Below are 16,632 nucleotides of genomic sequence, written 5' to 3' on the forward strand. Positions count from 1 at the left end.
TTGGTCTTACATAGGGTGACCAGGGTAAGCCTCACTGATAAAGCGACATTTAAGCAGAGACCCACAGGAGATGAGGGAGGTGCCGGTGGCACAGGGGTGGGAAGAGGAGCACACTGATTCTGAGCCAGGAGGATGCCCAGATGTGGGTGGAGCATCAGGGAGGCCAGTGAGGCTGAGGGAGAGTGAGTGGGCATAGGAGACATGGTCAGACGCATGAGAGCAAGTTCTTTAGGGCTGCATGAGGAAGATATGACTTTGGCATTTCTTTGGAGTTGAAATAGGAGCTAGAGGAGCGTTCTGAGCTGAGCAGTGACATGGTGGGATTTACATCGTTCAGGATCTCTGTGGCAGCTGAGCTGAAGGCTGGAGACTGATTAGGTGGCTGTTGCATTGATCTAGACTAAAGGTAGTGGTAGTCTGAGCCAGGGTGGAAGTGATGAGAAGTGTTAAGATTCAGGATATGTCACAAAGGCAGAGCCCTAATGATTTCTTGGTGGATTGGGTGGAGGACAGCCTGAGCACCTGGACTGTGCATACTGCCACATGTGCCCTGCCTTCTTCCTGATGGTCCTCACTGGTCTCCAAAGTATTGTCAAGAAGCCATTCTGGTCCTGATTATGAATTTGTAGACACTCCAGCGGCTGAGTGAAATATCCCCTGGGGTCTTCTGAGCACACGTTCCAAACAGACAGTACCAGGTTAATTAATGAGACTGAACCTCATTCACCAGCATAAGTTGCTTAGTCCATTTCCACAGTGTCTGACTGTACCTGTGGCATCCTGTTCTCAGAGGAGACCTGTGATAGGTGCTCAAGTCATCACAACCAGCAGCTCAGCTCTGAGTCTGAAGAATGTGGAGAAAGAGCAGCAGAGTATGAGGAGCTAACATGAAGGCAAGGAAGAGGAAGACCAGGAAATTTTTAGTACAAACATCTCAAAAAGGAAAAGTATCAGGAACACATTTTTCCCTTTCCATCTCTTGTAGCTTCCAGCTGTAAGATAAAAGGTGCAGTATTTCCTGGATAACCAGAGAGAGAATTAATGAACTAACATGGACTATGACAAAAACAAAAAGATTAAGTCCCACGTTTAGTCACTGGGGGCTGGCAGGAGAAGAGATTATGGATCTCTCTAATCAGATAGGTGGAAGGTACAGTGACTCCCCCAGAGCCCCACTCTTCACTGCACTCACCCTAATCTTTCCTACTTACATAAACCACAAAGCCTGTTGTGAGTGAAGGTGAATACATGGTTCACTATGATGGTGGCCAAGGAGAAAGCCAAAAAATCTGTTTAGGAGAAATCTCATTTCCCATCCCTGCCTTGCTCACATGAGGCTGAAAATCTTAATCTAAGTTCTTATCTCCGGAAGAGCAAAGGGTGGCTCTGGAAGCCCTCTAAATAACAGGTGCAGGCAGAATGAAAAGGAATAGGGAGGGTGGAGGCCCGTGGAAAATAGGTTTAAGAGGCCAAGAAGTCCATAAGGCTGATGAGCTCCGGAGAGGAGCTGGTAGATGGGAGGGGGGCTGATGCCTCAGGGAGCAGCCTGGAACCTACTGGGATAGGGTGATAGGGAGACCAGATGGGCTGGCATTCAGTCAAACCAGATGGTGGGCTTTTATTTCTAAAAGGATTTGTAAATCCTAGGAACAAGGAACATAAGGGTACTGGGGCCTTTAATCCCATTAGTAGAAGACAAAAGTGTTCCTTTAAAAAATGTAAACCCACCAATTATAGAATTTCTATGATCAAAACTTTGGGACAGAGTACCAGCTTGTGAGATACCAAGGAATCTCTGGATTCTTCATTCAGGGGAAGAAAAACTGCAAAAATTTGTCAGGGCATTCATTATAAGTTCATAAAAAGAGTCCTCCTCGAGAATTTAAAGTGTAAACTTGCAACCAAACAAAATGTGATATATTTGTATGAAATAGGCTTGCTTACATATGGGGTTGGAAGAACAGCCAACTGTAATTAGGGGCCAATTAATTATTTAGTAAATTTTGAGTTTTTTAATGAGACACATTTTGAAAATGTAAGCACCTATTGTTTCTAAAAAATCATCCTCCTGTGTCCCCTTCCCCAGTTGCCAGCCTCCATGTCCCCACAGCTGCTCTCCTCGTTTCATGAAAATCCTGTTCATCAGTCTTTGTCTCAGCTATTCCTTGAGTGTCCAGAATTACTTACACGACCCTTCTCCAACAGGACTTACCCTCAAGGAGACCAGACTCATAACATAGCATGGAGTCGTCATTGTGTGCTTATTTTAGCTTAAGTGTGAAAGCTACGCAAGCAGAGCCATGTTAACTTCAGTAGGTAGAGCAGAGAGGCAGGAGTGTAGGGTTGGGTGCTCCAGCCCATGACGGATGTACCATCTTTGAGCCATTTAATACCAGATCCTCCTGCTAAGAGGAAAAGCCTAATTTCATCTAAAGGATTTCAAAGAAATATCATATATTAAGAGAAAGTTTTAAGTGGTGTGATTCATTGTGAAATCACTTTTTTGTCTAGACTCTACATATACCCATTAAGCAAATATCACACAATATCAGTTTTTGATGTTATTTCATAAATATTTCTTTCCTCAATTACTCCCGAATCGTGGAACTGTTACCTCATTTGAGATAGAATAGAGTTGCGTCCCCCCACCACTGACTGGGTTTTTTTGTTTGTTATTATCTGTAAAGGTATGGAAACCTGACAAGCCCAAACTGTGAAGAAGATGGAAGCCCGAGTTCATCGGAGTCTAAGACGGTGATCAGGAAGTAAGTGTGTCTTTTCTATGCATTACAAGCTCTTAGCGAAGACTTATTATCCTAAAAGAATGTGATTTAAGAGTTTTTAAAAATTCCTTTCTAATGTCATTTTTCCTACCATTGAATTATTTTTTGACTATCCAGTGATGGTCCTTTATTCATCCACTAAAAATATATCAGGCCCCTACCATGTGCCAGGCCCTATGCTAAAGGAAACAGCTGTGAACAAAATAAGTAAATCTCAGCTCTTAGGACGTTTGTATTTGAGCAGAGACAAAGAATCCACACACAAAAAAGAATGAAGTAGGCCAAGGGGGCTAGATCCTAGATCCTGATGGAGACTTTGATTCACATAGGGTACCAAGAATGGGATTTCTGATCTGGTGACACTGGCACAGAGTCCTGAATGGGGTGCAGGCTGGGCTTATTGAAGATCCAAGCAGGGGAAATAAAGACAAAGTTGTGAGGCAGGAACAGGGCTGGAGAAACAGTAGGCAGCTGAGTGGGACTAGAGCAGAGTGCATGAAGTGACAAGTGCTAGGGGATGAGACGTGTAAAGCAGTGGGGGTCCCAGATCACATGGGGACTCGAAGGCCTTGGGCAGGATGTTATATTATATTCTAGGGGAGATAAGAAGCTTTTAGAAGGTTTTGAGGAGAGTGGTGTTATGGCCTGGTTTATATTTCATTATTTGCTCTGGCTCTACATGGAAAATAGACACTGGCAGTTGGATGGAGCAAGAGTAGCAGCAAGGAGCCTGGTTAGGACCCTCACAAGGATCCAGGCAGGGGATGCTGGTAGCATGGACTTGAGGAGGAGGAGGAAGAGGAGTGGTGGTGGCAGTAGTGGTAGTAATGGTGGTGGTGGTGGTGGTGGTAGTACTAGTAGTAGTAGTAGGTGGTGGTGGTGGTGGTGGTAGTGCTGGTGGTAAGTAGTAGTAGTAGTAGGTAGTGGTGGTGGTAGTAGGAGGAGGAGGAGGAGACGGTGGTGGTGGTAATAGTGGCAGTGGTAGTGTTATTAGTATTGATAGTAGTAGTAGTGAATGTAGAAGTAACTTGTAGTGGGAAGAGCCTCTGCAGAGATCTTAAAGGTATTGCTGGCAGGTTGAACTGATGAAGCGGATGGGGCATATGAGAGAAAAAGAGGAGGTTCAGATACCTGCAAGGGTCATGGTGTGAATAATTGATAGAATAGAACCTTGTTTTTATGAGATAAGAAAGACTGGTGAGGAGGAGCAGGTGTGGTGGGGAGCATGTGTCAATAATTTCATCTTAAACTAATTTTGAGACAATTAGGTGAGTCTAGAGTTCAGGGAGAAGTCTGGACTGAGGTATGAATCTGGGCACCCTCACTTTATACATGGTATTTAAAGCTATGGAGCTGGGCATGCCCTACTGGGAACAAAGGGTATAGAGCAGAGGAAGATCCGAAGACTGAACCTTAGTTTCTTCCACTGTTTAGATTAGGAAAATAGAAGGTCCAGCAAGAGGAGACTGGAACAGAGGAGCTAGCGGGGAATGAGAAGAAAGAAGTAGTTGTGTCTAGAAGACAAGTGAAAAAGGAGTTTTGGGGGGACATGACCAACTATGTCTAATACTGCTCATACATCAAGTGAGAGGCACCTGGAAGAGACTACTGCTTTTACAACCTGTTGGTCTTTGGTCCCCTTGACAAGTGCAGTTTTGGTAGATGGAGGTATGGGCTAAGAGAAGACAGGAGTTGGGGGCAGGGGTACCTCGGTGTCTCAGTGGTTGAGCATCTACCTTTGGCTCAGGTCATGATCCTGGGGTCCAGGGAGCCTGCTTCTCCCTCTGCCTATGTCTGCCTTCTCTCCATGTCTCTCATGAATGAATAAATCAAATCTTTTTTTTTTTTTTTTTTTTTTTTTTTTAAGAGAAGACGAGTTTGAAGGAGTTTTCCTGTAAGAGAAGAGAAATAGGCTGGAGAACGATCTGAGGCAAAATTTTTCATTTTATATGTGTTTCTTAAAACTGAGTGATAGTTTAATCTGATGAGAATAATCTAGGAGACACTGAAGAAAAATCCATGATGCAGGGGTGCAGGCCATTATAGGAGTGATGTTCTTGAGTAGATGGAATATATGCCAGCGTGCTCGAAAGTAGTCTTACTAATTTTTCATCTTGGGGCCAGAAGTCTGGGTGGTAATCCTGTGGAATATTTTAACTCCTCAGAGAATTGGCTGATGGGATCCTTTCTTCAGAAGCCAAGGATGTGAAGGTTAGAAAGTTGAGTATCTTTTTAAGTCCTTAGGTAGTTTTATTATTTTATTGAATGGACCATAACCTTCCAGAAAATCAGACACACCAGTGTAGATATTTGAATGTCAAATGCAAGATGTGGTAAGTGGAACAAATACTTTTATTCTTAGAGGAATTGGGGAGGCTTCTTGGAGGAGTTGGCATTTAAGGTAGGCTCTGAAGGAGGGTGAAGATTTTGGTGGTAGAGCCATCCAAGCAGGGGGACTTGTAGGACCAAATCAGGGAAATGCAGTATATGACATTTTGGGAATAACACAGAATTGGTATAGCCACTTCATGATGGCATATGTATCAGGTTGAGGGGAATTGTAGAGCTGAAGCTATCATGAAGGGGGTTAATTCTTCCAAGAGCAGTAGCAGTCAGCCCTACAAAGTTTCTGTAGGATGGAAACAGTATAATCACAGAGGTGAGGTGAGGGGATGGATTAGACTTGCGGCCTGCTTACTTAGAGTGAGGTACGTGGGCCAGTAGCATCGGCACCACCTGGGAGCTTGTTAGAAATGCAGAATCTGGACCTAGATTAGAACCTGCCATTTCAGTTAAGATCCTTGAGTGATCCCCATGCACTTTAAGGTTTGAAACTCATAGGATTAGAGAGGTTTTGTTGTTAATTGTGTTGATCTGTGAAAACTTACTGAAATAATAATTTTTTTGAAAAGACCCCTTTCATCATGAGTCCTTTTAAGCATATACAAAAGGAGAATTGAGTGGCCAGCTTGTCAAATGTAACCTCCACCTGTGACCAGATTCAGAAATAAGTGTATTGTTCCCCACACATTTTGGGATTGAGTTACATCTGGAGCTACCATTCAACTAGCCACCTAAACTCGCCAAGGAGAGTAACAGTCTGAAAAAGATCCAGAGCTTTTCTGTTTCCCAGGGGGTGTTTTGAGATTAAGTAGGTTTCTGGGAAGTGGCACGTTAAAGGAAATTGGTTTGTACCCTGGATATGAAGAATCACGCTCATTATTTTAAAGTCCTATTATACAATTTTATTCAGCTTCATTGTACACCAGGAACAGTGCGATGTGGGTGAAACTCCAGGATAAGCTGTTTTAAAGGGCTTTCCAGTTTTAAGCATATGAGTCCTTCACAAAGAGCTTCACAGAGAGCTCCCGGAGGGGTCCATCATCTGGGGACAATGGTCCTTTCCTAAAGCCTCACAATGGATTGGTAGAAAGTTCTTGACCCTTTCCCTCAGACTGACTTGGCTTTTAAAAAAAACTATGCCTGATGAAAATACACCACTTTATCTTATAATGGGCCGTTCTGTCCTACGAACACTGGAATGCTAAAATCCCTTCTCTCAGCTGACCTCTTTCTTCCTCGCGTTTTCCTTCTTTCTTGCCGCTTCCTCCCCACCCTCCCCCCATTTCCCCTTTTGGTATGTTTCATCCCATTTCACCATTACTGTTTTGCTGTCTTTTTTTCTGGAGTTACCCTTCTCCTGATCATTTCTGGGGCTGGCTAGGGTCACTGCTCCATCTTTCTGAGAGGGAATCAGGGTAGCACCTTCATTCCATATGTGACCTATCGAAAGTTCCTCCACCAGCCCAGAGCTCTGGCATCTGCCATGGGGCCACGACCAACCGAAGGCTTCCTGATGGCTGGTGCATGTGTAGGAGATTGAGCTCTATGGCTGTTCTCAATGCACTGATTTTGTCCCCTGGGGGTATTTGGCAACATCTGGATTTTTGTTGTCTTAACTTGGTGGCAGAGATGGTATTGGCACTGTCACTCCCCAGCCAGATGACCCAGTCACTTCACTTCTCAGTTTCAGTTTCTTGACCTTATAAATGAGTGCTTGGAATGTAGGATCTCTGGGTTCATTTCATGTATAATGACCCCTGGGATAAGATTTTTTAGTTTTCTCTTCATATTTTCAAAAATGAAAGTGAATATCAGAAACCAAGATATGGCCCAAATATTACACTGAATTTTTGAGAGGTACCCTTGACTGCTTTTCTTTGATCAGAGAGGCTGTGCAACCAGTTTCGATAAAACAGGAAAACAAAGCAGACATCTTCTTTGATTTGCCTGTTATTAGTCCTGACATCACAGCTGCTCATTGTGATTCTCAGTACAGAGATGAGGAGAAGAGAGGAGGGCAAAGTGCCCATTGTTCTCCTTTGCTGTGAATCTGTCTTCTTGTGATTTCAGGTGGGAAACAGACAGCAGGAATTCAGTAACTTTTAAGGAGTAAACATCCTGTTTTAGGACAGATGCCTTCAGTTTTGCAGATAGGGTGTGGTGTGGGTGGGGAATCACTGCTGGGCTTAACCTCGAACAGAAAAATCCTCAACTCTTGTTTGGTTTTTCAGTTTTTAATGTAAAGCATAAAGCAAGGCTAACATTTCATATAGGGTTCCAAATTCCAAGATAACAGCCTTCCTTGTATTTCTAAATATGGATCTAATCAACCTTTCAGAGGATAAAAGAACTTAGAAGAAAGAAAATGGGGAAGTACAGATGGAACAGTTGAGATGAAAGATTGGTTTCTGGTGTCTTGGACCACAACTGACTAGTGTTCTTCATGAATTTCAAAAACTATCAGATTGTCCTGTGACTCCCACTTGTAATTCCAGCCCTGAGTGTTCCTGGTTCAGGCTTTGTGCAATATTCAGGGATCTTTAAAGTCATCTAGCCAAAACAAGAATTCCTTCGGTTGCAAGGAATTCAGCTTCCAAGGCTTCTAGATGTTGGAATCTGCCACATAGCAATTTCTGATGTTAGTGCTAGGCTGTTGTATATAATAAAGCATACCAGGTTTATTTCTACAATCCCTAGACTTGCCACTATTTGGAAATCAGGAAACTCACTTCCTGTGACAGGAGAAAACATCTCTGCCCATATTCATTCTACCTATGCCCTTTTCGTCCTTCCTGCTGACACTTTTACATGATAAAATGCTGTCTGTTTAGAATAATAAAATCAGAACCAGATGGAAAAGGAAACTTTCCCTAGTGCAGATTTATTATAATCATTGAATTCAGAAGTGAAGAGAATATAAAGAAGGGATATTAAGCGTACAGAAACTTGACGCCATGAATCTGCATTCTCTGAAATTAGAATACTATCTCTATCTATCTATCTATCTATCTATCTATCTATCTATTATCTCTATCATATCTATCTTATATACTTTATTTAAAGAGCTTTAAGACTCTTCAGGAAATGGCACTTTTTAATTTCTTTCCATTAATGACTATTGTAATGTCAAAATAGTTCTGTTTCCTTTTCTTTTATTGATTCTCTTCACTTCCTTTCTGGAGTGCTGTGTTTTGTTTTCTCAAACTTTTATACCACAGCAGTGCTTTAAACTGTTGAAATCATTCTGCTTTCATCTCTGCACATTCAGACAATATGAATGTTGTTTTTGTAATCTTTTCCCAGAAGCTGTAAATAGTGGCACTAGATTTTAGAGTCACCGGTAAAGAATCATACAAATAGTAGTAAATCCAAGACATTGAAACCACTTTAAAGAAAAGGGACGTGGATTAAAGAAGTCTGGCTATGATTCCTTAATGCCTGAGAAACTTTACAGTGGAAAGTACTGAAAAAATCTTCCCAGAGAGTTTGCAATCAATATTCATTCCAACAAACCCAAATACCCTAAGAAAGCAGTGGAAATTAATCTGGCTATTTCAACAAAAATAGGGCAAAGAAAAATAGGGTAAAGAACAGAGCAAAAATAAGTTTTAAAACTTGAAATTTAAAAGAATGAAAGGCTATATGTGAAAGGAATATTTTTAAAAAGTAAAAGCAGAATGAAAGAAGAAATGGAGAAGTAATATGCTACACAGGAGAGCCAGGTATTTTTAAAACATCCATACTAGACAAAGAAAAGTAGAAATTATAGTCTTAAAAGTCATCAGAATCTTGAATCAGAATTGTGCCTTTAAGGGAAGAGAGTAGATTCCCAAGCAGAAATCAGTTTTCTAAAAATTAAGGAGGAGTAAAACAATGCCAATGATCAGTGGTTCAGAAGGAAGAAAAATCAGTCCCCTAAGAATCTCTTGTGGTTCTTGAAGTGTTAGGGAGCGGCAAACAGGCATCCCCGACCAGACGCTGTCACTCGATTGACCCTGTAGCCTTGCAGATGATGCCAGTGATGATACCACCAGCACCACCCTGGCCACCGCCCCTGTCTGCAATTTTTGGGGTGCTTACTAGTGTGAGGCCTTCTGCTAAGTGCTTTGTGTCTCCTTTTACTATCACAGATTTGCTGTGAGATGTTTTCCTCATTTTATAGGCATGTAAATGAAAGCTCCAGAAAAGTTACATACTTTGACTAACATCAAGCAGCTGGTTAAGCAAGCTCTGGTATTTGAACTCAGGTCCAGGACCCGGGCTTCTCACCATTTTACTCTTGGACCTGCCATTTCAGAAGGGTATGGGGATCTCAGGTGGTTTCCCAGCCCACATATGCCTAGGTCACAGTAATCCAGTTGCCGCCAGAAGTACATGAAGAGCTGAGGTATATTATCACTGTCATGACATTATTTTAGCTTGTTAGCATCCTGGCATCTTTTAATTTGGGAGTATTTACTTTGCCCTATGTTGTTTTGCCTGACCTTATTACTGAATGGACATCACGAGCCAGGTCCCCAGACAGCTGTTAGAAATGGAGAAGTTAGGCTTGTTTCCTGGGGAAGGAGATGGGTTTCAGAATGTGAGGAAAGAAGAAGGAAGATCAGATTAGTCAGGCCCATCGATCTGAGTGCCTGCTTCCTCTTCTTGGGGCCTTATCGCACGTGTCCTTACCAACTTACCAACTTACTCCATCCTAATGGTGGAAAATGTAGAAGGCCTCAGCAATTTTTTCATTAGAGGGCCATTTATAACCTCAAAATGCCTGCCTCTGACTGTGAGGAATCAGAAAATATGGAGCTACAGAGGTCCCTGAGAAATAATTTTGGTGAGAGTGGCAGCGTCCCTTTCTAATAGCAATAGCTAGAATGCATTGATGCTTGGTAGGAATGGTCCCTGTCTTAAGTACTGGATATCCTTTTATTATTCCCATAATAACTCTATGGTATTACTCCTCTCTTCCAGATAAAGGGTCTGAGACATAGAGAAGTTAAGGAGTATGTCCAAGGTCACATGGGGGATAGAGGAAAGCTGAGCTCTAAACCCAGGCCTTGCCCTCTATGCTCAGTGGCCTCTTCTTCTTTCCCTGTGATAAAAATGAGATGATTTCTCATAAGAATGGAGGTCAGACCCTCCTGTTCATGCTTTTCTTCATAAAATTAAGCTGCTTTTCACAAGTTTTAGATTATGTCAAAATTGAACAGATAGTACAGGAGAGTTCCCATTTACCTCCCTCATGGATTCCCCTACTGCTTTTATGTGACTATAGTATATTTGGTATAATTAATGAACCAGTATGACACATTGTTAACTGAAGTCCATAGTTTATTCAGATCTCCCTACTTTTCACCTCATGTCCTTTTCCTGTTCCAGGATCCCATCAAGGATACCATATTATATTTAGTTTGTCATATCAACCTACGTTCTTCTTGGCTGTGAGTTTCTCGAACTTTTCTGCGTTCCAATGACCTTAATGGTTTTGAGGTCAGTTATATTGTAGGATAACTCATCTATTGGAATTTTTCTCATTACTAGACTGATATTTTTCTCATAATTAGACTGAACTTACAAGTTTTTGAGAGTAATACTAGAGAGGTAAAATGCCACTCTTCTCACATAGTATCAAGGATACCTATGATCAACATGATGTATGACTGTTGTTGGCCTTGACCACCTAGCTGTAGTAGTAGTTTTCAGATTTCTCCATGGAAAACATCTTCCCATACCATATTGTTTGGAAGGAAGTCACAGTGCATAATCCCCAATTAAAGAGTGAGGAGTCATGCTCCCCCTCTGTTAGGGTAAAGTATCTAATCAATATATTTGGAAAACTACTTCTTGGGACATTTGTTTCCCCTATTTATTAATTTATTTAATCATTTTTTTCAGTATAGACTTGGTGGGTTTTTTTGTTTGTTTGTTTGTTTGTTTTTTTTTTTTGCTTTGGGCTATAATACAGTGCTAGTTTATTTGTTACTCAGATTATTCCAGTTTGGGGCATTGGCCATCTCCTCTTCTTCAAGGAGATCTGGTTCTTTTCATTGCAGACTGGTATCAGAAACCAGGATCTGGGTGCTAGGTGTACTCACTACTGCTCACTATTTCTACTCACTACTACTCACTTTTTAGCCTTCTCAGCTAATAGGCCTATAAGATTTATGTTTACACTAGTTATGTGAATACACACATCTAGGAATATTTATGTATAACCATCTGCATCTATATTATGTTAAACATCATGAGTTCTTACCAATGTCTCCAACTCTAATCCATTATCACATAGATCGTTCTAGCCTGCTCCCGTTGCCTATTTGTAAATTCCTGTTGCCTATTTGTAAATTCTAATCCATTATCACATAGATCATTCTAGCCTGCTCCCGTTGCCTATTTGTAAATTCCTATTTGTAGAGAAAAGTGGCTTCTACCATCTACTACACGTTAACTGACTTGTTTTAGTTCCAGGGTACATGTATAGCAATATCAGAGTTGTCAACTCATACCCTGTGGGAAACTTTATCAACTAGAGTATGATGCTTATGTGTAGTTCCTTTTGCCTTTTGTCCTTAGTCTTATAGATGGCCATTCTTCTGTTTTAAAATAATAAAAAATAGCTAATATTTTTTGAGCACTCACTATATCCTAGGAACTATTTTAAATACTTTGCATGTATTATCTCTTGGCCTCACAATCCTACAAGAGGGCATTGATTACTGTACCCATTTTATAGGTGAGGAAGCTAAGGCATAAAGAGGTTAGCTTGCTGCTAGTGAGCCACAGACCTAGGGCCCCAGCTAGGCCCTCCAGAGACTGTTTAGCCACATTGGTTGTGCTGCTCACGAAAAAGCAGACATTTCAGAGCCCTCTTAGTTTTTTTTCCTTTTCTAATGGAGTGCAGACACTGACACACACAGTAAGGTTTGGTGACATGGGGTTAGGTCTATGCACAATAATTCTCTTCAGTTTCTGTAAATTTGCCGCCAGATGCTGGGACCTGCATATCTAGTTTGGGACAGGTGTATAAATGCTCTCGACTTTGGGTAATTGGTTTTGGGCTCATCTCCTACTCTGGGCCCTTCCCCACCCATATTTACTCTGAATTTCTGTGTGTCCTCTCTATCACAATCTTCCTTTCCTCCTCTTCCTCCTCCTCCTCATTCTGGCCTCGGACCTTTTTGTCTTTAACTGCCTCCTGGCCCCTCGCTGGCTTCTGTGCCCTGTACTTGCCTGCTGCTTAGCTCTGACCCCGAGCCCTGTTTGCATTTATTTCCCTGAACCTCTCCTAATCCCTCTTTCACTTTCACTCCCAGAGTTCTAATCCCTGCTCAGCCTCTGCATCAAAATACACAATGGAAATTGTACAGGAGAGCAATGCGAGATGACCTTGACAAGTCCAGATAGTCATGTTCCCATTTTTTCCAAGATTTTTCAGGGGGAAAAAGAAAGGAAACAAATTCTCCGTACCTTCTTTTGTTTGTTCCTGTCAGAGAGACCATCTTGCCAGGGGTCTCAGAGACAGGTTTCTCAGAAGAGGAAAACTCTGTGACTAGGAGAACAAGGTGGAGAGAGGTCTAGCTCAGAATCAATGGTAAGGTCACTTGGCTTCCTTTTCTTGAAAAGCAAGCTGCATTTGTTCCCACCCTTGGGGCGTGCAGTGTCACCTGCTGCATTGATTCAAAGGCCCACCCTCCACATAGACTTTCTTATCTTTTATTTATCTGTAGTAGGGAAAGATCCAGTTTTTGGAGACTATCCTAACATAGAAAAAAACCATTTTGCTGCTTTTGACAAAATGGTTCCATGCCTTATTAAGTAACAATAAATTATTATCTCAGATTTCTGGGGAGAGAAAAGAGCTCTAAATGGACAGCGTTATTCTTTCTGTCATGATAATCCTATTTCTTGGCTTGGAGGTTACACATCATGAGAGAGATGACTTCATATTTTGAAAATGTCTTATTAAGCCTTTTACCAATTGTTGAATATTTTACTACCAATGGGATTTTAATATGATTTAGTACCTATGCATTCAAATCCCTGTATGTATTTAAAAATCTGTGGTTTGAACATACTGGCAGCCTAGATGCTCACCTCGGGGCAGTCCTCTTACTTTGCACTGCATACCTGAAGTTCCCCATGGCAGCTCTCAGTTCTGTACTGTTTCCTTGTACCTCTCAGTGAAGGCATCTGTCTAGTGTTTTCCAAGCAGGTGTATTATTAAGTGTGATTTCTGTTTGGCTAAGAAATCAGATGAGTATAGCAAATCTCACTGTGCTGCATTCCTCCCCTGTCTTCCTGTTCTTTAAACACGTCTCCTGTACATCCCTTCAAAGTGTCTTGCCCTCTCTCACCTCAGGATCTCTGCTCATGCTCTTGCCCCAGAGTCTTCTCCCCACTAACTCTTCCCTATGCCTAAGATCTCGACTGCACATCATTTCCTAAGTCCTTCTCAGGATCCCTGTTGTGACATTAGTCACATACATAGTTTTTGTGACTACAGACCACCAAGGGCACTCAAATGGTGTTAGTGTAATTAGTGAATTCATTCTCCCCATGGGTCTGTTTCCTTAGAAGTAAAAACCTCAGAAGCTGTGTCCGTCAGTTGCACACATTGACGTCTGAGCATGGCTTCCTGTCCCTTACGGACCGTTGTGGTCAGTTGGAAGGAGTTGCCAGGAATGCCTGAGGTGGAAAGAGCAATCCTGCTTGTCCCCTTGGCTGTCAGTTTGGGCTCCAGCCCCTGCCACCGTGCCCCCTCCCCGCTCTCCTCCTACCCAGCATGCTTACTTGGGACTGAGGGGTTTTGCTCTGTAGCACATAGAAGATCACCCTGGAAAAGGAAGTCATGTACTGCTTTTCCTCCTTGCTGAGTTTCAATTATGTCACAATCGTAGTCTTTCCCCTTGGTCTCGGAAAGTACTTCTTCGATCTTCACAGGTCATTCAAGAAGCATGTCTTGCAGTTTGCATAGAGTCTGACGCCCCTGAATTGATCTGTCCCAAGAAGGATGCCTTACATGGGGTGTGCGTGTGCGGGATCTGTTCACAATGACTGTCTTCCTACAGCAGGTCCAGAGCCACACGTGTTGTGCCACGGTTTGGATTCCATGTCATCCTTTCTGTTGTGTAGGTAGAGGAGTCTCTGAGTGATTTCCATGAGTCCAGACTGATTTTCATGGAGCCCTTTCACCTATTTCAGTCCCTTCTGTGACTTATGGCAAGTAGTTTTAAGATTGCCAACAGTTAGGTTTCTCTTTAGGTAGCTTGAAATGTCCTTATTGCCATTCTGTTGTGTGAAGGCACCGGACAGCGTCAGAGAGATGCAGGCAGGTATTTCTACATCTTCTCTTGGTAGGAGCCAATGGAGTTGAGTGACCTGGCCAACTCCCTTTGTTCATAGGCAGGACAGCTGGGATGGGAATCCCAGAGCCAAGTAGCTTCCCCAGCTTAACAGTCACACCTTTCTGGTAAGTTTGTGATTTTAAACCAGGTTTCCCTTCAGGATGGATGTTCTTTACATTCTCCTAAACAACTAGCTCTGGTTGGTATGGAATTAGATCTTAGGAATGAAGCCATGAAAGGTAGGATGGAAAAGGCATTGGCCAGCAATCCCAGTGGCTGCCATGCTTTTGTGATGTTGCTTTCTTTTTTGAAATCTTAAATGTTTCACATTTTATCTGCTTTATAGTCTATCAAGAATGGGAAGTTTCTTCCCAGGACTGGTAAACATAAAGCTACTGTGAGCTTTGGGCACGTGTCCAGGCCTTTCCAGAAAACCTCCCTTCCTGGCATGCTGATAACCACCCTGCTGATAGGAGGGCAGGGGTCTGCCTCATGTTGTATTAGGCTGTTTGTGTGTTTCTTTCCTTCTTCCCTTCCTTCTTCCTCTCCGCCCCCTTTCATTCCTCTTTTCTGTGAAAATGCTTTTTCTAGCCAAGTCAGTGTCTGGGTTTGTAGTGAGCTTTCAAAAGTCCTCTTAGGCTAAGCTGTGGGAAGGGCGCTGTGACAAAGGGTAGAACGAATAGATTACCAGAGCTAGTTAAAAACATCAGACTGAGGAGGACAAAATGGACTCAAGTCTGCATTCAATCTGGACTCAAGTCTCTCTTCAGAACTCCCCTAGACCTTCCAAGGCCGCAACTTTCTGTGACAGTAAACTCTAAATAATGTGTCGTATAGAAGCACATAAATACTCAGAGATTTGAATGAGGATACACATTTTGTAGTTGTTTGCAGTTGTAAGAACATGAAAATAACTTGAATATTTGCACACTAGTAGAAGAATGCTTACGTTAATTATGCTATGTCCGCGCAGTGGAATAGAATATGTAACTGGGAAATAGTAAGGTAGATCTCAAGGTAGTGAATGAAGAGGTGTCTGTTTCACACTATTCAGTGGGGAAAAAAAAAATCCATATTGGCTTATGTATACATAGTATATCTATTTCAGTGTATATACATATCCATTGAAAAGTCTAGAAGGGTATACTCCAAACTGTTAATAGGTAGTCATGGAAATCGGATTAGAATGAAAGGGATTGTAGGTATTTTGCTGTTTTAGTTTATATACATTTGTAATATTCACTCTTTTGCAATAAATAATTGGTATTATAATTTTAAAACTAACAATTATGAGAGGCCAAGCAGGCAATGATATATTAATATCTTTTACTATCTGTCTTTTAACTGTGATTCTAGATTTCTGCTTGCATTTTCTTTTAAGTTATGAAACCAAGGAGTCATTAGGGCCATTGTGTTGCAGGTCTTGTTGTTAGGTGGATGCTCCTTTTTACTTTTATTGGTTAATGTGCATTACCATCCCTCCATGTCTGTTTTTCCATCAGTATCATTGGAGGAGTATCATCTCATTGAAATATTAACTCTTAAATGAGTAGTTACACTCATTAAATCAATTCACTCTTCTTTTGAGAAGTACAAAAATGTATGTAAGAATCGATCTGATTTATGCAGATGTCAGGTTTTCCTGTGTTCAGGCTATTAACCCACCTGTGTGCCTACCTCAGTTCTGGGCACAGTGCTTGTCCGGAAGAAGAGAAATTATTCATAGGAAAAGTCCTGTTTCCTTATAAAAATGAGGTATTCGAATGCCGCTTCATTTTCTTCTTTGATTCATGATATCTGTTTTTTGGGAAGAAAAGAGAAATAATGAATGCTTTGTGTGGGTTCCCAAAAAGTAGAAGTCCATCAATTTGGGGGAGTGGGATAAGGGTTTCAACCTAAGAATGGTGGGGAGGGACACAAGCATTGATACATACCAGATGATACAACAGGCAAACCAAGGATCGAAGGCCTACTGACTAGAAGCCCATTAATTTCATTTTATTTAGGTTTTTATCTAATCCCAGAGCCCATATTAATTTCTTCAAACTTTTTGGAAGGGAATGAAAATTTTGTTTGGCTTTTTATTTAATCTGGACTAAAGAGTAAGAGCATATTTTAATGATTTCTGTGGTTTTAAATTTCAACATTTATTTGATGATTTTACATCA

The 16,632-nt window shown here is 41.6% G+C and overlaps 1 protein-coding gene across 4 annotated transcripts in view; it reads left to right on the top strand.

Moving 5' to 3' along the window:
• Positions 1-16,632, top strand: part of RGL1 (ral guanine nucleotide dissociation stimulator like 1) — a 249,415-nt gene that overhangs the window by 185,435 nt on the left and 47,348 nt on the right. For all 4 annotated transcript variants that reach the window (XM_038542276.1, XM_038542279.1, XM_038542277.1 and 1 more), the window contains one exon: positions 2,688-2,765. In XM_038542276.1, coding sequence (XP_038398204.1) covers positions 2,688-2,765 — 78 coding nt within the window. The remainder of the gene's footprint in view (positions 1-2,687; positions 2,766-16,632) is intronic.

This window comes from Canis lupus, chromosome 7, assembly GCF_011100685.1.
Source record: "Canis lupus familiaris isolate Mischka breed German Shepherd chromosome 7, alternate assembly UU_Cfam_GSD_1.0, whole genome shotgun sequence".
Taxonomy (NCBI): Eukaryota; Metazoa; Chordata; class Mammalia; order Carnivora; family Canidae; genus Canis; species Canis lupus.